At 44.9% G+C, this 22508-nt stretch overlaps 1 protein-coding gene across 1 annotated transcript in view; it reads left to right on the top strand.

The window, feature by feature from the left end:
- Positions 1-22508, top strand: part of FAM120B (family with sequence similarity 120 member B) — a 131973-nt gene that overhangs the window by 82077 nt on the left and 27388 nt on the right. Inside the window, exon 8 of the mRNA XM_075267771.1 lies at positions 6830-6941. Coding sequence (XP_075123872.1) covers positions 6830-6941 — 112 coding nt within the window. The remainder of the gene's footprint in view (positions 1-6829; positions 6942-22508) is intronic.

Genomic DNA, 22508 nt, shown 5'->3' with positions numbered 1-22508 from the left:
TAAAACCCACCACTACAAATCATATAGCGAGTGAACAATCTACTCCTTTCATGTAAATAATACTGGGAGCCGCGCTGCCTTGGGGAAGCAGATCTCTTGGGGACCCTGGTGTTGGACCCTCGCAAATCTAATATTGTAACCTATGCCCATGATGGCAAATCTATGGCACACGTGCCAGAGAGGGCACTCAGAGCCCTCTCTGTTGGCACGTGTGCCGTCGCCCTTATCACTCACTAATGGTGAAACCCTTACAGGATTCCTCGTTAGTGAGCGATCGCTCCTTTCAGCTGTATGTGCAAGTGCACATACAGCTGAAAGCTGTTAGTGTAGGCCGCGGTACATATTGCGAACTTTGCCTTGATGCAGGCGCAATATTTTAAGTCATCAGCACCTGCAGGCAGAAGAGGAAGAAAGACGCTCTTTGTAGGACTGCATGTGGGGAAAGTAGCATATAATACTGTGTGGGGGGCCTACTGTGGAGTATATAATATTGTGTGTGGGCCTACTGTGGAGCATATAATACTGTTTTGGGGCCTACTGTAGAGCATATAATACTGTGTGGGAGGCCTTCTGTGGAGCATATAATACTGTGGGGGGGCCTATTGTGGAGTATATAATACTGTGTGGAGGCTTACTGTGGAGCATATAATACTGTGTGGGGAGCCTACCATGGAGCGTATACTACTGTGTGGGAGCCACTGTGGAGCGTATAATACTATGTGGGCGGCCTACTGTGGAACATTTAATACCGTGTGGGGGGCAACTGTGGACCATATAATACTGTGTGGGGGCCACTGTAGAGTGTATAGTTCTGTCTAGGGGTCACTGTGGAGCGCATTGTACTTTCTAGGGGCCACTGTGGGGAAGATTTTACTATTTGGGTCCACTGTGGGACAGGTTGTACTGTGTGGGGTCCCGTCACTATTTATATCCCACAGTATCTGTTTTATAGCACACGTGATGATTGTACAGAATGTAATAACATTGCATGGTCACTATAAAAAAGATGCTGTGCGATGTAAATAGTGAACATTAATTGCTCAAAATTAACACCAAAGGCAGAGACTTTTACCTTTCAGTATTAAGTTGTTTGTATCATTGAAAGCTCTGTAAAGTCCCATTTACATGACTGTATTTTGCGGGTCCGTAACTGTCCGTAATTGTGGATCTACACAGTATTAAGTTTAAATTGCCATGTTGGTACTTCGTGATAATTTAGTGGATTTTGGATTGCAGTTTGGGCATGCGATTTCTAAAAGCTTCGCCATCACTGACCTATGCTAACGATATCCCATCAATATTAGGAACTGGATAGTCCCTTTATACACAAAAGAGGTGCACATTTTTGCATTATACTTCTTCTCTATATAGTTGGTTTTGGCTCACAAATTTGTATGCAAGTTAGTGACGAAATACTGACTGTGTGGACGAGGCCTGACTGCCAAGTACCTTTTAAAAAAAAAAAATGTCTTGCAATCCATAAATTTGGCCACACTCTACCCCTTCCGCACCCCAAAATTGTCAAAAGTTTTTTCAGCATGGTTTGAAATTGATGGGTATCAGGATACATCTTAGCAGTGTGGGGAAGTGAGGCTCCGTTTGTTGCATATTTTGTGTCCGTGTCTTGACTGTTTGGGTCCGCACCACTGCTTCTACCAAACTAAGGCTCCGTTCCCACGGAGTAACGCGCCGCGCATTCAGACACATATACACGTGTCTGAGTGTGAGCGCTGAAAAAAGATCCCATTCACTTCAATGTGTGCCAGCTTACGGGCGCTACACATTGAAATCGATAGGAGGCTTTTTAAAGAGGAAAATAAATAAACCTTGACTTCAGGCACAAAATGAGAAAAATAAAATACAGCCTTAACTTCAGGCAAAAGCAAAATAAAAATCTGCTCGTCTGAGCCACTAGGTAAACAGAATGGATAACCTAACTATACATGTGGCTTACTTCCAGCCACGCAAACAAAACAAGCGCAATATTGTCCCATCGGACTCAGGGTTACAGGACAGAACCACACACCTCCTTTCACACCATAGAACTGCCCTGGAATGCAGGATCTGCAGCCAGTAATGAGCCCAGGATCTATCCCTGTGCTAAGGCCTACTCCAGATCTGCCGTGGACCGCACATGTCAGAAACCTGGGCCTGATATATGTAGACTCCAGCACTCTGCTTGTCACCTTCTTACAACAGTATCAAGTGCAACTAGGACTTTTCTTATGTTCCCCATAGCAAATCTCCCTTGTAGATAGAATCGCTGTAGTAATAGGTTTGATATTTGCTTTGTATGACAAGAAGTGAATGCGTCACAACTTGTGAAGTGAATGTATTCAGTTTTGCAGATTTATTCATTCTTATTTCCCTGGTCTGTATGGAAGGGTGAGTGACACACCGAAGTCTTGCATTTCAGCCTTTCATTGACAGGACTTGGATTCGGCTAAGTCTCTCTGTTTGCCTGTTTTCACATTAGCTTTATCTATAACCACTCAGAAATCATGAACAATACAAAATATATTTTAAGCATACAGGAATGGGTATTTGTCTTTCGTGGTCATGATTGGTTCTGCATTCCAGAGGCACCTGTGCAAATACATCTCTGCATGGCACTATGATTAATGGTTTATCATCACAAAGCATGTCCACCTTTCTGCAGTGGCCCAATACAAGATCTCATATGTACTTCATAAGACCTTTCTGGGTGCCTCTGTGTGTCACATACTGATAGACGTGCAAAAGAATAGACACAGGCATATAAAACCCGCAGTGAGGAAAGCTTTCACGTAATTCAGGTTTAGGGCATATAAGACCCTTACTACAATGTCACAGAAATATTTGGACTCATTCTCATACACCAGAGAAAACATTTAAAACAGCAGTGACTACAAGGTTTGGATGACAATCAGCCCATTATCCCATTCTTACATTGCCTTCATCCTCTTCCTTTACTGCCCTTCTTCCATCTCTTCCATCAGGGGCACAGCTAAGGAAGGGCAACTAGGCCTATGGAAAATAGTATGGATGCTGAATTTGAGGTGGGAATCTCCCTAAATTCATTTTTATTTTCTGCTGTGTGAATGGGCCCAAGGTTGCATGCTGCATTATAATCATGTATTCTTTGGTTTCACCATCCACCAGACTAGTGGTCTCTTTATACATGACTTGGGTACTTTATGTGCAAGCCCCATCTAAAAAAGTGGCATGGTCAGCACATTTCATGTTGTCGTCGTAGAAAAGAGGGCAGGAACCCACCTACCAAATGTTGCCAGTTATTGATGATGAATGAATGATCTGTTCCCTGTCAATATTCTCCACAGGAAAAAAAGACTATGTGAAGTTGTGCTAGTTTATGTTAAACCAAAACCTCTAGATATAATGTGACCACTGCTACGGAAAGCCTATGCAAGCCATACCGCAGCATCAGATTCAGCAGCATGGATTCATCTGCTGTTTTTGTGAATATGCAGTTTAGCGTTTCAGAGAAATGAGGGCTTTGTTGCTTACCTCTTTGGAACAATGGCAATGCTCTTATAGCTCCAAACAGCTTATTTGCTTTATGACAAATAGTCCATATCATCTATAGAGGCACCAATTCAGAAGGAGGAAATGCAGTTTGATTCAGGTATCCCTAACCTATCCATCTACAGGGTTGGGTTCTGGTGACAGATTCCCTTTAAATAAAAAGGCACTAATACCTAAAATAGCCAACCAAAGATGCATTTAATACATCCTCTCAAGGTGGCACTTCAGTAGCCAAGCACGTGAGGTTTTGTTCATCTCTGTAAAGGTGCATTCACATTTAGAGTGAAATTTCACCATCCGCACTCTTCAATCTCATAGAATTGTCCTAGTTTCTTAGGGCCCCTTCACACGGAGTTTACGCTCCGTGTATTCTGTATATGCACTGTGTATTCTGAACATTTTACACATGTAAAATGTAGTTAGCCATTGAGTTCAATGGCATGTTTGTATAACGCGCGTCTTTTTGCACACGCATCTGTGCGCACGCACGTTATACGAACATGCCATTGAGCTCAATGGCTAACTACATTTTACATGTGTATTTTTACACGTGTAAATTGTACAGAATACACGGAGCGTAGACTCCATGTGAAGGGGCCCTTATTTTTACACGTGTATTTTTACACGTGTATTTTGCAAAAATACATGCTCGTTTACTCCATGTGAAGGCTCCCTTAGAGACTCAGTCACAGATTCTGCCAAAAAATTTTCTGCCGGCTTTATTCCGAGATTATAGTCTATGGGGATGGTGGGAGTCCGCGGGTGTCACTGTTTTAGTGGGTGGGCTACTGAGAACATGACGTAGCCTACGATACACTGATGAACAAAGGGGTTACAATGTTTTGAACTTTTGACTTTCAGGCTGAAGCCCCACATTGCGGAAACACAGCTTTTTTTGTTGCAGATTTTGTTGCGGTTTTTTGAGCTAAAGTTAGGAGTGGATTGAGCAGATGGTAGAAGTATAGGAGCTTCTATATATCTCCCATTCCTTGTTTAGTCACTCCTATGTTTGGCTCAAAAAACCGCAGCAAAATGAAGCTCATTTTAAAGACATGCTTACTCAATTATACCTATGGAAACACTGGTATATAATAGAGGTAGACTTTATGTGAAAAAACATACAAAAAAATGTGATACATTTCTGCTGTGGGTTTTTTTTCACAGCGATTTGCTGCGTGTGGACTTAGCCTTAAGTAATTTTGCACAGGACTGCTTTACATGGAGGAGAAGTAGAAGTCCTATATAAGCTACCATGTCAGGGTGAAACTGTAACTTACACAGGACCTCTGATTCTCACTCCATGTAAAGCAGCCATTTCTGTTACTCAAGGTATATGTAAAGTCAGTATTCCTATGTATGTAAAGTTTTATAGGCAGTGGGATCAGGTTGGCCAATGACTCCTCAATCTAGACGTCCTTCGGAGCTGCCCTGGGCATGTGTAACATTAAAAAAAACATGATACTTGGCGCTCTAGTGTCCACTGCTGCAGCCCATTGAGTCACGCACCTTGCTTTTCTCCTCGGCATCCATACACCCTACTTGACCACTGAGGCCACAGTATCCACTGCACATAGTATAATATCCCCTAGGGCCCCCTCCACACAGTATAATGTGCTATATCTTCTATAGAATGTGCTATATCCTGCAATGTTCACCATGGCCACTAAGTGTAATAATAGATTGACAGTTGATAATTCAAAATGAGGACTTTCAGTCGGGGGTCAGGACCAACTGGGGGGGATTCACCAAGTTCTCGGTGGGCCAGTCCAATCCTGGCTGTAAGGTATATAAACTCAATGTTGTTAACAGCAGAGAAGAAGCTCAGGCAGTATGGCAGCCCACACAAATCATGTACAGAAAATAGAATAAAATATCTACAAACAAAAAATAAAAACAGATTACAAAAAGTAATATATTTCTGGTTTTAATAAATTAAGTTAAAAATCATTGATACATTTCTTTTAAGCTTTTATTATGGCTAATAATTCATGGTGCTGGGTAAGGGGCTTAAATGCGTAATCAGAAATAAGTCTAACGGTGGCCTAAAAGGTATCACTTCAGAGAGAATGAACTTTTATAGCTTTTGAAAATGAGGTTGCAAGTGCCTTGAAGATGGTCCCCACTGTTCTTCTCATCTGTAAACCTACAATGGTCAATGATGAGAGACTGAGCACTTGACCTCAGCACACCTGTAGCCTCACATACTCACAAAGCTCTATTTCTCTGTTGTTTGAACATGCACAAATCATATTCTCATGGTACTTGCTTAACAGCATGGGATTGTATAAGCTGTTTATTGCTCAAGGGGAACCTTATTATCACTGGCCTTTTGCCCTATGTAAGTGCGGGAAATATATACTATATGCAGTCTACCTAATAATATCAAGGACTCATGTCTATAAGTCTAACACATGCTCTTTTTTTAAATTCAGAATACTTGAATGAATTTTCTGTTTGTCTAATATGCTAATAATGCTGGTTTCACAGTAGCGTTCAGGTTTCCGTTCTTTGGGTCCTCTTGGGGATTTTATACTGAAATTGAGAGAGAGAAAAGTCTTGCTTGACAGAGTCTCCAAACACTCGTGTGAACCTATGGTAAAATATATTAAAAAAAAAACTAAAAAAGGCAGACTGATGATTTTATTGTTTCCAGTAATTCAGGATTTAGCTATTGGGACAGAGCACAGACTTCAATCACATAGAAACTTCAGTCTCAAATGTTTGACATAGATGCCTCTGGTAGCCCAGTGATATATCCAAAAGAATCCATATAGAAGTACACCAGTTGGTTAGCCAGGATGATAGGAGGGCTTTATCCAGATGAGCACAGCTGTCACTTCCCCTTTCTCTCCATTTATAGTATACTGTAAGAAAGTCATCTGCTATGTACTGTCATTGGTAATTAACTTATTTGTTTGCAATATGCAGTCTCTCCATATGCTGACCACTTTTCACTGGGAATGACTGCTAAAATTTCAGCCCGCCAAGAAAATATTTCATTTTTTTCTTACTATTCCTTTGTAATATGTGGTTTGAGTTCTAAATGACTGAAGTGAAAGAACTATAGAAACTTAGAGGAATTTTACATCCCAAAACAGTCATAGCAGAAAGTTATTGATTTTGGTCAGCACTCAATAAAAATGAATGAACTACCAATGAAAAATCTTCTAATTCTTATGCTATGATGCTCTAGAAATGACATGGCTTGGCTGAACATGTCTATAGGATGGATTTCACCTTAATATATCATTTCATGATCAAACAATGATAGCATGTTATAACCACAGAAATCTTTTACTTGCAGGAACCTTTAACAACTGAGTTCAAGAAATTGAGGACACTGATCATTGACGCTTGTGCTGCACAAAACAGGATCTTGCATCCTGCTCCAAAAAGAACCGGTGGATCACTTTCAGGTGAGAATTTGGGGACAAGAAGAGGGGTGGCAGCATAAAGGAGGGTTAGTGTATTGTCTGTCAAATGATCCACAGAGTGGGATCACTCTGAGGTTGTGCCGCCCCTGAATTACACACCAGTGATGTATAAAAATGGACTTTCTTGAAGCAAGTTGAAGTATATTATACACATACCTGTCTAACAAGGAAACATTTTACACAATGTTTTCTATAGTGCCTGTGGGCAGTATGTGTACTATTGGAAGCATTGTTTTTTCTCTATTTTTGACATAACACATTGGCAATCTTTTTGTTGCGAAGTCTGTCATTAATTCTTTTCATGCACTTCATACTGTAAACAAATTATTTTGCAACCCATAACAAGAGCTATTTTTCAGTTATTTCATCCATTATATTTGTAACTAAGAATTTGCTTAAAGGGGCAGTGACATGATTGTTCTAGAACATTGCCATATTTTGTATTCTTTCTTTCTGTACACATTAGAGTAGCTTCATGACTCCATCATGCTAATAGTTATGTCTTGACTACATGTTAGGTTCCTAAACCACTACAATTCTGGATGGTAATGAATTTTTAAAAAGTTGCTCCTGTATAATCTGTACATAGCAGCATAAGGTGGAGTATATTCACTGTATTGTATACAGTACAGTTATGAAATAGCTTTGGGATATGTTGCTACAAGCCAGTTTCAGTCGCATCCAGTGTATGCGCAGATTTATTAACTGCTTTTATTTGTATTTGACATTAGAAGGCTAAGACAGCAAAAAATTACTGCGGGAAAAACCGTGGCGGCAACGCATTGAAGTTCTTCTCACAGTACTTTGCACAGAAAATTCACAGATGTTTCCTCTGTGGACTTTCTTCTTTAATTATACCTATAGGGAACGCCGGCGTTTCTGTAGGTTTAATTGACATGATGCAATTTCCAAAAGCGCAACATTGGTGTCGGCTGTATTTTACCGTAAAGTGGGGATGGCATTCACTAGAATCCCATCCACTTTGCTGTGACTGTAAAACGTTGCAGCATTTACGCCACGTGGGGCCCGGGTCTAAAAAAGGAAATAACAATAGAGATGAGCGAACAGTGTTCTATCGAACTCATGTTCGATCGGATATTAGGCTGTTCGGCATGTTCGAATCGAATCGAACACCGCGTGGTAAAGTGCGCCATTACTCGATTCCCCTCCCACCTTCCCTGGCGCCTTTTTTGCTCCAATAACAGCGCAGGGTAGGTGGGACAGGAACTACGACACCGGTGACGTTGAAAAAAGTAGGCAAAACCCATTGGCTGCCGAAAACATGTGACCTCTAATTTAAAAGAACAGCGCCGCCCAGGTTCGCGTCATTCTGAGCTTGCAATTCACCGAGGACGGAGGTTTCCGTCCAGCTAGCTAGGGCTTAGATTCTGGGTAGGCAGGGACAGGCTAGGATAGGAAGGAGAAGACAACCAACAGCTCTTATAAGAGCTAAATTCCAGGGAGAAGCTTGTCAGTGTAACGTGGCACTGACGGGCTCAATCGCCGCAACCCAGCTTTCCCAGGATCCTGAATGGAATACACTGTCAGTGTATTCCCGTATACCCGATATATACCCCCGATACCCGTTCCAACGGTGTGCCCCCCCACCTTCACCCCAGAAATACCCTGCAAGTCCCCTAGCAATAGAATTGGGGCTATATACACCCACAATTTTTACTACTGGTATACAGTGCCATTGTCTGACTGGGAATTCAAAGAATATATTGGGGTTATAAATACCCTCATTTCTTGCTACTGCCATATAGTGCCAGTTTCTGACTGGTAATTCAAAGAATATATTGGGGTTACGTGCACCCACAATTTTTACTACTGGTATACAGTGCCATTGTCTGACTGGGAATTCAAAGAATATATTGGGAATACAAATACCCTCATTTCTTGCTACTGCCATATAGTGCCAGTTTCTGACTGGTAATTCAAAGAATATATTGGGGTTACGTGCACCCACAATTTTTACTACTGGTATACAGTGCCATTGTCTGACTGGGAATTCAAAGAATATATTGGGTTTATAAATACCCTCATTTCTTGCTACTGCCATATAGTGCCAGTTTCTGACTGGTAATTCAAAGAATATATTGGGGTTACGTGCACCCACAATTTTTACTACTGGTATACAGTGCCATTGTCTGACTGGGAATTCAAAGAATATATTGGGAATACAAATACCCTCATTTCTTGCTACTGCCATATAGTGCCAGTTTCTGACTGGTAATTCAAAGAATATATTGGGGTTACGTGCACCCACAATTTTTACTACTGGTATACAGTGCCATTGTCTGACTGGGAATTCAAAGAATATATTGGGGTTATAAATACCCTCATTTCTTGCTACTGCCATATAGTGCCAGTTTCTGACTGGTAATTCAAAGAATATATTGGGGTTACGTGCACCCACAATTTTTACTACTGGTATACAGTGCCATTGTCTGACTGGGAATTCAAAGAATATATTGGGTTTATAAATACCCTCATTTCTTGCTACTGCCATATAGTGCCAGTTTCTGACTGGTAATTCAAAGAATATATTGGGGTTACGTGCACCCACAATTTTTACTACTGGTATACAGTGCCATTGTCTGACTGGGAATTCAAAGAATATATTGGGGTTATAAATACCCTCATTTCTTGCTACTGCCATATAGTGCCAGTTTCTGACTGGTAATTCAAAGAATATATTGGGGTTACGTGCACCCACAATTTTTACTACTGGTATACAGTGCCATTGTCTGACTGGGAATTCAAAGAATATATTGGGTTTATAAATACCCTCATTTCTTGCTATTGCCATATAGTGCCAGTTTCTGACTGGTAATTCAAAGAATATATTGGGGTTACGTGCACCCACAATTTTTACTACTGGTATACAGTGCCATTGTCTGACTGGGAATTCAAAGAATATATTGGGTTTATAAATACCCTCATTTCTTGCTATTGCCATATAGTGCCAGTTTCTGACTGGTAATTCAAAGAATATATTGGGGTTACGTGCACCCACAATTTTTACTACTGGTATACAGTGCCATTGTCTGACTGGGAATTCAAAGAATATATTGGGTTTATAAATACCCTCATTTCTTGCTACTGCCATATAGTGCCAGTTTCTGACTGGTAATTCAAAGAATATATTGGGGTTACGTGCACCCACAATTTTTACTACTGGTATACAGTGCCATTGTCTGACTGGGAATTCAAAGAATATATTGGGAATACAAATACCCTCATTTCTTGCTACTGCCATATAGTGCCAGTTTCTGACTGGTAATTCAAAGAATATATTGGGGTTACGTGCACCCACAATTTTTACTACTGGTATACAGTGCCATTGTCTGACTGGGAATTCAAAGAATATATTGGGGTTATAAATACCCTCATTTCTTGCTACTGCCATATAGTGCCAGTTTCTGACTGGTAATTCAAAGAATATATTGGGGTTACGTGCACCCACAATTTTTACTACTGGTATACAGTGCCATTGTCTGACTGGGAATTCAAAGAATATATTGGGTTTATAAATACCCTCATTTCTTGCTACTGCCATATAGTGCCAGTTTCTGACTGGTAATTCAAAGAATATATTGGGGTTACGTGCACCCACAATTTTTACTACTGGTATACAGTGCCATTGTCTGACTGGGAATTCAAAGAATATATTGGGGTTATAAATACCCTCATTTCTTGCTACTGCCATATAGTGCCAGTTTCTGACTGGTAATTCAAAGAATATATTGGGGTTACGTGCACCCACAATTTTTACTACTGGTATACAGTGCCATTGTCTGACTGGGAATTCAAAGAATATATTGGGAATACAAATACCCTCATTTCTTGCTACTGCCATATAGTGCCAGTTTCTGACTGGTAATTCAAAGAATATATTGGGGTTACGTGCACCCACAATTTTTACTACTGGTATACAGTGCCATTGTCTGACTGGGAATTCAAAGAATATATTGGGTTTATAAATACCCTCATTTCTTGCTACTGCCATATAGTGCCAGTTTCTGACTGGTAATTCAAAGAATATATTGGGGTTACGTGCACCCACAATTTTTACTACTGGTATACAGTGCCATTGTCTGACTGGGAATTCAAAGAATATATTGGGAATACAAATACCCTCATTTCTTGCTACTGCCATATAGTGCCAGTTTCTGACTGGTAATTCAAAGAATATATTGGGGTTACGTGCACCCACAATTTTTACTACTGGTATACAGTGCCATTGTCTGACTGGGAATTCAAAGAATATATTGGGAATACAAATACCCTCATTTCTTGCTACTGCCATATAGTGCCAGTTTCTGACTGGTAATTCAAAGAATATATTGGGGTTACATGCACCCACAATTTTTACTACTGGTATACAGTGCCAATTTCTAACTAGGAATTCAAAATGCGCAAGGCTCCCGGAAAGGGACGTGGACGAGGCCGTGGGCGAGGTCGGGGGAATGGTTCTGGGGAGCAAGGTAGCAGTGAAGCCACAGGGCGTCCCGTGCCTACTCCTGTGGGGCAGCAAGCATTGCGCCACTCCACAGTGCCAGGGTTGCTTGTCACATTAACTAAACTGCAGGGTACAAACCTTAGTAGGCCCGAGAACCAGGAACAGGTCTTGCAATGGCTGTCAGAGAACGCTTACAGCACATTGTCCAGCAGCCAGTCAGACTCTGCCTCCTCTCCTCCTATTACCCAACAGTCTTGTCTTCCTCCCAAAATTCCGAAGCTTTACAGAACAATAACCCAAACTGTCCCTGCTCCCCAGAGCTGTTCTCCGCTCCTTTCATTGTCCCTCAACCTGCCTCTCCACGTCACGATTCCACGAACCTAACAGAGGAGCATCTGTGTCCAGATGCTCAAACACTAGAGTCTCCTCCATCTCCGTTCGATTTGGTGGTGGATGACCAGCAACCCACCCTCATCGACGATGATGTGACGCAGTTGCCGTCAGGGCATCCAGTTGACCGGCGCATTGTGCGGGAGGAGGAGATGAGACAGGAGTTGGAAGAGGAAGTGGTGGATGATGAGGACACTGACCCGACCTGGACAGGGGGGATGTCAAGCGGGGAAAGTAGTGTGGATGTTGAGGCAGGTGCAGCACCAAAAAGGGTAGCTAGAGGCAGAGGCAGAGGTCAGCAGCTTAGGCGAAGCCAGGCCACACCCGGAATCTCCCAAGATGTTCCAGTTCGTACCCAGCCCCGAAAAACTCCCACCTCGAGGGCACGTTTCTCGAAGGTGTGGAGTTTTTTCAAGGAATGCGCCGAGGACAGATATAGTGTTGTCTGCACAATTTGCCTCTCGAAATTGATTAGGGGCTCTGAGAAGAGCAACCTGTCCACCACTTCAATGCGCCGTCATTTGGAATCCAAGCACTGGAATCAGTGGCAGGCAGCAACGGCAGGACAAAGGCCGCCTGCCGTTCACGCCACTGCCACTGCCTCTGCCACTGCCTCTGCCACTGCCACTGCTGACTGTGCTGGCGATGCACTCCAGAGGACGAGCCAGGACACCACTTCATCTGCCTCCGCCACTTTGTTGACTTCTCCCTCATCCTCCCCTGTTCCTGTCTTATCTCCTTCTCCTGCACCATCAAAGGCACCATCAGGCGCTTCTTTACAACAACCCACCATCTCTCAGACATTGGAGCGGCGGCAGAAATACACTGCTAACCACCCACACGCGCAAGCCTTGAACGCCAACATCGCTAAACTGCTGGCCCAGGAGATGTTGGCGTTCCGGCTTGTTGAAACTCCCGCCTTCCTGGACCTGATGGCAACTGCGGCACCTCGCTATGCCGTCCCTAGCCGTCACTACTTCTCCCGGTGTGCCGTCCCCGCCTTGCACCAGCACGTGTCACTCAACATCAGGCGGGCCCTTAGTTCCGCGCTTTGCACAAAGGTCCACTTGACCACCGACGCGTGGACAAGTGCATGCGGACAGGGACGCTACATTTCACTGACGGCACACTGGGTGAATGTAGTTGAGGCTGGGACTGCTTCCCAAACTGGCCCGGTGTACCTCGTCTCCCCGCCTAACATTCCTGGCAGGGACACGAGAAGAACACCCCCTCCTCCTCCTCCTCTACCGCCTCCTCCTCCGCCACCGCCTCCTCCTCCGCCACCGCCTCCTCCTCCGCTGTTAGATTGACCCCAGCTACGAGTTGGAAACGTTGCAGCACTGGCGTTGGTAGACGTCAGCAGGCTGTGCTGAAGCTGATCAGCTTGGGGGACAGACAGCACACTGCTTCCGAGGTGAGGGATGCCCTCCTCGATGAGACGGCAATATGGTTTGAGCCGCTGCACCTGGGCCCAGGCATGGTCGTTTGTGATAACGGCCGGAACCTGGTAGCAGCTCTGGAGCTTGCCGGACTCCAACATGTTCCATGCCTGGCCCACGTCTTCAACCTAGTGGTGCAACGTTTCCTAAAGAGCTACCCCAATGTTCCAGAGCTACTGGTGAAAGTGCGGCGCATGTGCGCCCACTTTCGCAAGTCGACAGTAGCCGCTGCTAGCTTAAAATATCTCCAGCAACGCCTGCATGTGCCACAACACCGGCTTTTGTGCGACGTCCCCACACGCTGGAACTCAACGTTTCAGATGTTGAATAGAGTGGTTGAGCAGCAGAGACCTTTGATGGAATACCAGCTACAAAACCCTAGGGTGCCACAAAGTCAGCTGCCTCAGTTTCACATCCATGAGTGGCCATGGATGAGAGACCTTTGTGACATCCTACGGGTCTTTGAGGAGTCCACAAGGAGGGTGAGCTCTGAGGATGCGATGGTGAGCCTTACAATCCCGCTCTTGTGTGTTCTGAGAGAATCCCTGATTGACATCAGGGATAACTCAGATCACACAGAGGAGTTAGGGATAGCATCCGATCCGTCACAGCTGGAGAGTAGGTCCACACATCTGTCCGCTTCACTGCGTTTAATGGAGGAGGAGGAGGAGGAAGAAGAGTTGTCCGATGATGTGATGGTGATACAGGAGGCTTCCGGGCAACTTCGAATCGTCCCATTGTTGCAGCGCGGATGGGTAGACATGGAGGATGAGGAGGAAATGGAGATTGAACTTTCCGGTGGGGCCAGAGGAGTCATGCCAACTAACACTGTGGCAGACATGGCTGAGTTCATGTTGGGGTGCTTTACAACCGACAAGCGTATTGTCAAAATCATGGAGGACAACCAGTACTGGATCTTTGCTATCCTTGACCCCCGGTATAAAAACAACATCTCGTCTTTTATTCCGGTAGAGGGGAGGGCCAATCGCATCAATGCTTGCCACAGGCAATTGGTGCAGAATATGATGGAGATGTTTCCAGCATGTGACGTTGGCGGCAGGGAGGGCAGTTCCTCCAGTAGGCAACCAAGTTCTCACCGGTCCACACAAACGAGGGGCACACTGTCTAAGGTCTGGGACACCTTGATGGCACCCCCTCGCCAAAGTGCCGCCACGGAGGGTCCTAGTGTCACCAGGCGTGAGAAGTATAGGCGCATGTTGCGGGAATACCTTTCCGACCACAGCCCTGTCCTCTCCGACCCCTCTGCGCCCTACACGTATTGGGTGTCGAAGTTGGACCTGTGGCTTGAACTTGCCCTATATGCCTTGGAGGTGCTGTCCTGTCCTGCCGCCAGCGTCCTATCTGAGAGGGTGTTCAGTGCAGCCGGTGGCATCATCACTGACAAGCGCACCCGTCTGTCAGCTGAGAGTGCCGACCGGCTCACTTTGATAAAAATGAACCACCACTGGGTAGAGCCGTCATTTTTGTGCCCACCTGTGTAAAGCACCCCAACATGAAACTCCATGTCTGTACTCAACCTCTCCAATTCCTCCGCATCCTCATACTCATCCACCATAAGCGTTGCACAATTCTGCTAATACTAGGCTCCCTCCACCCTGATTTCCCCCAACTCTGCTGGTTAGAGGCTCCCTCCACCCTGATTTCCACCAACTCTGCTGGTTAGAGGCTCCCTCCACCATGAATTGGTCCAAACTGGGCTGTTTAGCGGCTCCCTCCACCATGAATTGGTCCAAACTGGGCTGGTTAGAGGCTCCCTCCACCATGAATTGGTCCAAACTGGGTTTTTTAGAGGCTCCCTCCACCATGAATTGGTCCAAACTTGGCTGTTTAGAGGCTCCCTCCACCATTAATTGGTCCAAACTGGGCTGGTTAGAGGCTCCCTCCACCATGAATTGGTCCAAACTGGGTTTTTTAGAGGCTCCCTCCACCATGAATTTGCCCAAACTGGGCTGTTTAGAGGCTCCCTCCACCATGAATTGGTCCAAACTGGGGTTTTTAGGGGCTCCCTCCACCATGAATTTCCCAAAACTTGGCTGTTTAGAGGCTCCCTCCACCATTAATTGGTCCAAACTGGGCTGGTTAGAGGCTCCCTCCACCATGAATTTGCCCAAACTGGGCTGTTTAGAGGCTCCCTCCACCATGAATTGGTCCAAACTGGGTTTTTTAGAGGCTCCCTCCACCATGAATTGGTCCAAACTGGGCTGTTTAGAGGCTCCCTCCACCATGAATTTGCCCAAACTGGGCTGGTTAGAGGCTCCCTCCACCATGAATTTGCCCAAACTGGGCTGGTTAGAGGCTCCCTCCACCATGAATTGGTCCAAACTGGGCTGGTTAGAGGCTCCCTCCACCATGAATTGGTCCAAACTGGGCTGGTTAGAGGCTCCCTCCACCATGAATTTCCCAAAACTTGGCTGTTTAGAGGCTCCCTCCACCATTAATTGGTCCAAACTGGGCTGTTTAGAGGCTCCCTCCACCATGAATTTGCCCAAACTGGGCTGGTTAGAGGCTCCCTCCACCATTAATTGGTCCAAACTGGGCTGGTTAGAGGCTCCCTCCACCATGAATTTGCCCAAACTGGGCTGTTTAGAGGCTCCCTCCACCATGAATTGGTCCAAGCTGGGTTTTTTAGAGGCTCCCTCCACCATGAATTTGCCCAAACTGGGCTGGTTAGAGGCTCCCTCCACCATGAATTGGTCCAAACTGGGCTGGTTTGAGGCTCCCTCCACCATGAATTTGCCCAAACTGGGCTGGTTAGAGGCTCCCTCCACCATGAATTGGTCCAAACTGGGCTGGTTAGAGGCTCCCTCCACCATGAATTGGTCCAAACTGGGCTGGTTAGAGGCTCCCTCCACCATGAATTTCCCAAAACTTGGCTGTTTAGAGGCTCCCTCCACCATTAATTGGTCCAAACTGGGCTGGTTAGAGGCTCCCTCCACCATGAATTTGCCCAAACTGGGCTGTTTAGAGGCTCCCTCCACCATGAATTTGCCCAAACTGGGCTGGTTAGAGGCTCCCTCCACCATGAATTGGTCCAAACTGGGGTTTTTAGAGGCTCCCTCCACCATGAATTGGTCCAAACTTGGCTGTTTAGAGGCTCCCTCCACCATTAATTGGTCCAAACTGGGCTGGTTAGAGGCTCCCTCCACCATTAATTGGTCCAAACTGGGCTGTTTAGAGGCTCCCTCCACCATGAATTTGCCCAAACTGGGCTGGTTAGAGGCTCCCTCCACCATGAATTGGTCCAAACTGGGTTTTTTAGAGGCTCCCTCCACCATGAATTGGTCCAAACTGGGGTTTTTAGAGGCTCCCTCCACCATGAATTTGCCCAAACTGGGCTGGTTAGAGGCTCCCTCCACCATTAATTGGTCCAAACTGGGCTGGTTAGAGGCTCCCTCCACCATGAATTGGCCCAAACTGGGCTGTTTAGAGGCTCCCTCCACCATGAATTGGTCCAAACTGGGTTTTTTAGAGGCTCCCTCCACCATGAATTGGTCCAAACTGGGCTGTTTAGAGGCTCTCTCCACCATGAATTTGCCCAAACTGGGCTGTTTAGAGGCTCCCTCCACCATGAATTTGCCCAAACTGGGCTGGTTAGAGGCTCCCTCCACCATGAATTGGTCCAAGCTGGGTTTTTTAGAGGCTCCCTCCACCATGAATTTGCCCAAACTGGGCTGGTTAGAGGCTCCCTCCACCATGAATTGGTCCAAACTGGGCTGGTTAGAGGCTCCCTCCACCATTAATTGGTCCAAACTGGGCTGTTTAGAGGCTCCCTCCACCATGAATTTGCCCAAACTGGGCTGGTTAGAGGCTCCCTCCACCATGAATTGGTCCAAACTGGGCTGGTTAGAGGCTCCCTCCACCATGAATTTCCCAAAACTTGGTTGTTTAGAGGCTCCCTCCACCATTAATTGGTCCAAACTGGGCTGGTTAGAGGCTCCCTCCACCATGAATTTGCCCAAACTGGGCTGTTTAGAGGCTCCCTCCACCATGAATTGGTCCAAACTGGGTTTTTTAGAGGCTCCCTCCACCATGAATTGGTCCAAACTGGGCTGTTTAGAGGCTCCCTCCACCATGAATTTGCCCAAACTGGGCTGTTTAGAGGCTCCCTCCACCATGAATTTGCCCAAACTGGGCTGGTTAGAGGCTCCCTCCACCATGAATTGGTCCAAACTGGGTTTTTTAGAGGCTCCCTCCACCATGAATTTGCCCAAACTGGGCTGGTTAGAGGCTCCCTCCACCATGAATTGGTCCAAACTGGGGTTTTTAGAGGCTCCCTCCACCATGAATTTGCCCAAACTCTGCTGGTTAGAGGCTCAATCCACCCTGATTTTCAAAACAAATGTTGGTGCCAACCTCAACTTACTACAAGGGCCAAATTCACTGCTGGTGACAAGCTCTCCTCACTGCAAGTGCCAAATACACATGTTTCAAGGTGTTTTCCTACTGTCAGAGAGGTGGTATTGAGTGTGTAAAGTGTGTAGTTGTTAGGCTGTGATGTTGGGGTAATAGAGGGTCTTTGGTGTGTTAGATGCCCCCAGACATGCTTCCCCTGCTGTCCCAGTGTCATTCCAGAGGTGTTGGCATCATTTCCTGGGGTGTCATAGTGGACTTGGTGACCCTCCAGACACGGATTTGGGTTTCCCCCTTAACGAGTATCTGTTCCCCATAGACTATAATGGGGTTCGAAACCCATTCGAACACACGAACATTGAGCGGCTGTTCGAATCGAATTTCGAACCTCGAACATTTTAGTGTTCGCTCATCTCTAAATAACAACAGTGTTGAAATACAACTCAAACATCCGCCAGGGACATGCTAAATTTGTGTGGTTAAATGGTAGAAGAGATTATGAGTGATCCCTGACAAGACAGTGAGATAGAAGTAGTACTAGAGTGGAGGGGGTTGGGTGGGTTTATGCACAGTTAAACAAGTTGCGCTGGCCTTGGCTTCTTACTATATATGTGTCAGATGCCTCCAAGATTGGTTTTTAATATTTTGTTTTGGCTTGTGAAAGATTAGTCAAGACAGGAGGAACAAATGCTTTATTTAACTGCATTAGTCCTCAGAAGAACAGGATGTACTCCATTTTATGAGAAGATCTAAATATGTATCTAAAAAAACAAAAAGTCGAGAAGTATCTCTATACCTCTTACTGTGCTCCAACTAAATAAACACGTGATCCAAACCTTGCATCATACCAATGAAAGTCTATGGGTTTGTAAAAAAAAAAAAAAAAAAATGGATGGCATCCAGGTGTCTATTTTTCACAGACCCACAGACATACAAAATGTAAAAAATTAGTTGTAAGAAAAAAATTGATAGGGGCCACACGGTGGCTCAGTGGTTAGCACTGCAGCCTTGCAGCGCTGGAGTCCTGGTGTTCAAATCCCGCCAAGGGCAAAAAACCATCTGCAAGGAGTTTGTATGTTCTCCCCGTGTTTGCATGGATTTCCATCCCATATTTCAAAGACATACTGATAGGGAAAAATGTACATTGTGAGCTCTATGTGGGGCTCACAATCTACATAAAAAAAAAAAAAAATTGATTGGCTTTTCAGAAATTTGAAAGTGGATCAACCACGGACATGACACCAGCTGCAAATGAGCAAGGTGGGTCACTGTCCGGGAATAGCACACATCCACGCAGGTGTAAATGATGCCTTAAATTACCCACAGGTATTTAATCCCATATGAGCAGTTCACACTCAGTGTATGGTTGAGGGGTTTTTTTGTTTTGTTTTGTTTTTTTTAATTATTTCCCACTGATTGTTATAAAGAAAACAGTATTGGTCCCAGGGAAGTTATATATTCACAATAAAACATAACTTTTAATAAATATCTTAAAATCAGGACTGTTAGCTTGCTAACACAAGTCGTCCATTTGCCATTTACATGTATACTTCACTCACTCACTCACTCACTCACTCTCTCTTTATATACATATATATATATATATATATATACATATATATATATATATATATATATATATATAAACACGAAAACTTGGTGATCTTCAGTAGTTGATACCTTTTTAATGGCTAACTCATAATGATGACAAATGGCTAACGTTTCGAAGCGCAAAGGCTCCTTTGTCAAAGCAAATTTAAAAACATTTTTGAAGGATGCATATATATATACATAGAGCAGGCACAAAGGGTGTTAGATTTCAGGAGGGGAGGGGGGGGTTGTTAGTAGTTGGTGAGACAATGTAAGCAATTGGTGGAGACATTTGCTAGAGACAATGTGGTAATTGGTGGAGACAATGTAAACACTTACAGGTCCTTATCAGATCACACGCTACTGTAAAAAGACATGAACCCCTGTGATGCATTAAGCCCACACTCTAGTGTCTGAAGCAGTGTCATGAATTTATATTCATGTATGCGTCTTTCTCTCTTAGATCTGAAATTCCCTCTCAAAATCAGAATTTTCATGTCATTGGTGATGTTGTGGTCCCCCCTGCAAAAATGTTTTGACACGGGAAGGTCAGATCTTTGTTCTTTAATAGTATGGCGATGTGAGTTCATGCACAGTCTAAGCTGCTGTCCGGTCTCTCCAACATACAGATTTTCAGTGGAGCATTTGGTACACATAATTAAATACACTACATTGGATGTGCTGCAGGTGAAGGTACCTGGAATGTTATATTCCTTGTTCGAGTTAGGTATCTCTATCCTGTCGGTGGTCAGTTTGTGGGGGCAGGTTTTGCACCTCTTATTTCCACATGGAAATGTTCCTGCGTTGGTTGGGGATGGTAATGAGCTACTGACCATCATATTCCTGAGGTTTGGTGGCTGTCTATAGCACAGGAGAGGGGGGTCCGGAAATATGGATGTTAGACGGTTGTCTTTTTGTAGTAGTGGATGTAATTTGCGTGTGATACCTCTCAGCGTCTCCAGGTGGGGGTTATAAGTGACAACCAGGGGCACTCGGTTGTTCTCCTGTTTGGTATTGTATCTTAATAACTCCGATCTTGGTATCCTGGTGGCTCTGGTGATTTGGTTATCAATTGTTCTTGGATGGTAACCCTGCCTCCAGAATGTGTCTCTGAGGACTCCGAGGTGTTCTTCTCTGTCTGCAGGGTTAGAGCATATGCGATGGTATCTGATGGCTTGGCTGTATACAATAGAGTTCTTTATGTGTTTCGGATGAAAGCTGTCCCATCCTAGGTAGGTTGGTCGGTCAATCGGCTTCCGATACAGTGATGTCTCAATTTTGTTGTCCTGTATCTTGATGACTGTGTCTAGGAAGTTTATTTCCGAGAAGGAGTGATTGAGCGTCAGGTTGATGGTGGGATGGAATTGGTTGAATAGTTCATGGAAGGTTTTCAGCTGTTGTTCAGACCCAGTCCAAATGATTAGGATATCGTCAATGAATCGGTAGTAGGCCAGAGGCCTGGTGGTGCAGGTGGAGAGGAAGTCACTCTCCAGCTTGGCCATGAAGAGATTAGCGTACTGTGGCGCCATTTTGCTCCCCATTGCGGTGCCAGTCTGCTGTAGATAGATACAGTCACCAAAAGAAAAGTAATTGTGGGTGAGGATGAATTTCGTGAGTTTCACCACTGATTCAGCGTTCATACCTCGCTTTTCCATGAAAAACTGGCAGGCGTTTACACCATCCTGGTGTGGGATATTGGAGTACAGGGATTCTACATCCATGGTGGCCAGGATGGTTCCATCTGGAAGGGGACCTATAGTGGCTAGTTTATTTAATAGGTCTGTGGTGTCCTGAAGGTAGCTGGCTGTATCCTTCACTAAGGGTTTCAGAGTGCCCTCCACCCTCACCCATGCAAGAAGTCTGCCTAGTTAATGACAGGGTAAATTCTAGTGTAGGTCTTGCTGACTTATCTAGACTTCAATGGAAGTGCCTAGTAAGTGTAGTAAGTTCTATTCAGTTTAGACCCCACACCCTTGTGAAGGCAGTCCCAGGGTCTCGAACACCTTCTACTTCAGTGTGGCTAAAGGAGAGGAAATCAAGAAGTTGACTATATTTCAGCCAGGACAGAGGGGTGTCAGGGCAAGAATCGCACAACAGCTCGAAGGAGGGTAGGCGACCTGACCCAATCTCACATTGTCATAAGCAAACCAGCAAAGGAATCTATTGGTGAAACCGCCCAGTGGGAGTATGGAATTATGAAATAGGTGGCTCAGAGGGCCCAGTACCCTTGTGAGGGAGAGAGGGGGACTTTACTAACATTCTACAATACTCTTATTTGGGCCTTCCTGGAAGACCTTCTCCAAATTTGTCGTGGAATAGGGGGATCTCAAGAATATCTTGCCTTCTCCGATAGCATGGGAAGAGATAATCACGAGATATAATATGTGAAGGCACATTCCCTCCTGCTAACCTAGAGGAGTATAAGTATGCATAGAAGTCATGTACAGACTATTTTCAGCATTAGTCATTATTTCTCCTATTTGCGTCTGTCTGTGCACTTATGGGTGGCAGCCTTTAGAAGATGATAATTAAGGGCCTTCTGCACCTCCTTCCATGCCATCTGGGTTCCCTCCGAATAATCATGCACTTATATCTGTTCAGTGGCAACTACAGTCCCCTAAGTTCTCTCATCCTAGATTTATGACCAGGGATGTCCCCAATTAAGAAACTACTCGGAAATGCCTTCATGGAATCCCATACTGAGGTTGATGAGACAGAAACTAAGTTATTCAAAAAGTACTGTTGAAGTTCAGTAGGGAGGTTGTTCCCTACCAGTCTCAGTTAGAAAGTACAATTGAACCCTTGGGCCATCCATGGACCCATATTCAACTGGACTGTTATAGGGGAATGATCAGTAAGGGAGCGTTCACACTACCGTCGGTGTCCGACATGTAGTGTCCGCTCCTAGTGTCTGCTCAAAATCTGTCACGGACACTAGGAGCGGACACTAGATGTGTCCGTGACACCTGTCATTCACTTGAATGGGCATCGGGTGCGTTCTTTTGCACTCCGTGCCCGTCCTTCCCTGTCCGCAAGAGAAGCTGTCCGACTTCTCAAGCGGACAGAAAAACCCTGCATGCAGGGTTCCTCTGTCCGCTTGAGAAGTCGGACATCTTCTCTTGCGGACAGAGAAGGACGGGCACGGAGTGCAAAAGAACGCACCCGATGCCCATTCAAGTGAATGACAGGTGTCACGGACACATCTAGTGTCCGCTCCTAGTGTCCGTGACAGATTTTGAGCGGACACTAGGAGCGGACACTACATGTCGGACACCGAGGGTAGTGTGAACGCCC

Source organism: Leptodactylus fuscus, chromosome 3 (genome assembly GCF_031893055.1).
Source record: "Leptodactylus fuscus isolate aLepFus1 chromosome 3, aLepFus1.hap2, whole genome shotgun sequence".
NCBI classification, from domain to species: domain Eukaryota; kingdom Metazoa; phylum Chordata; class Amphibia; order Anura; family Leptodactylidae; genus Leptodactylus; species Leptodactylus fuscus.
This window is presented reverse-complemented; position numbering and strand designations above follow the sequence as displayed.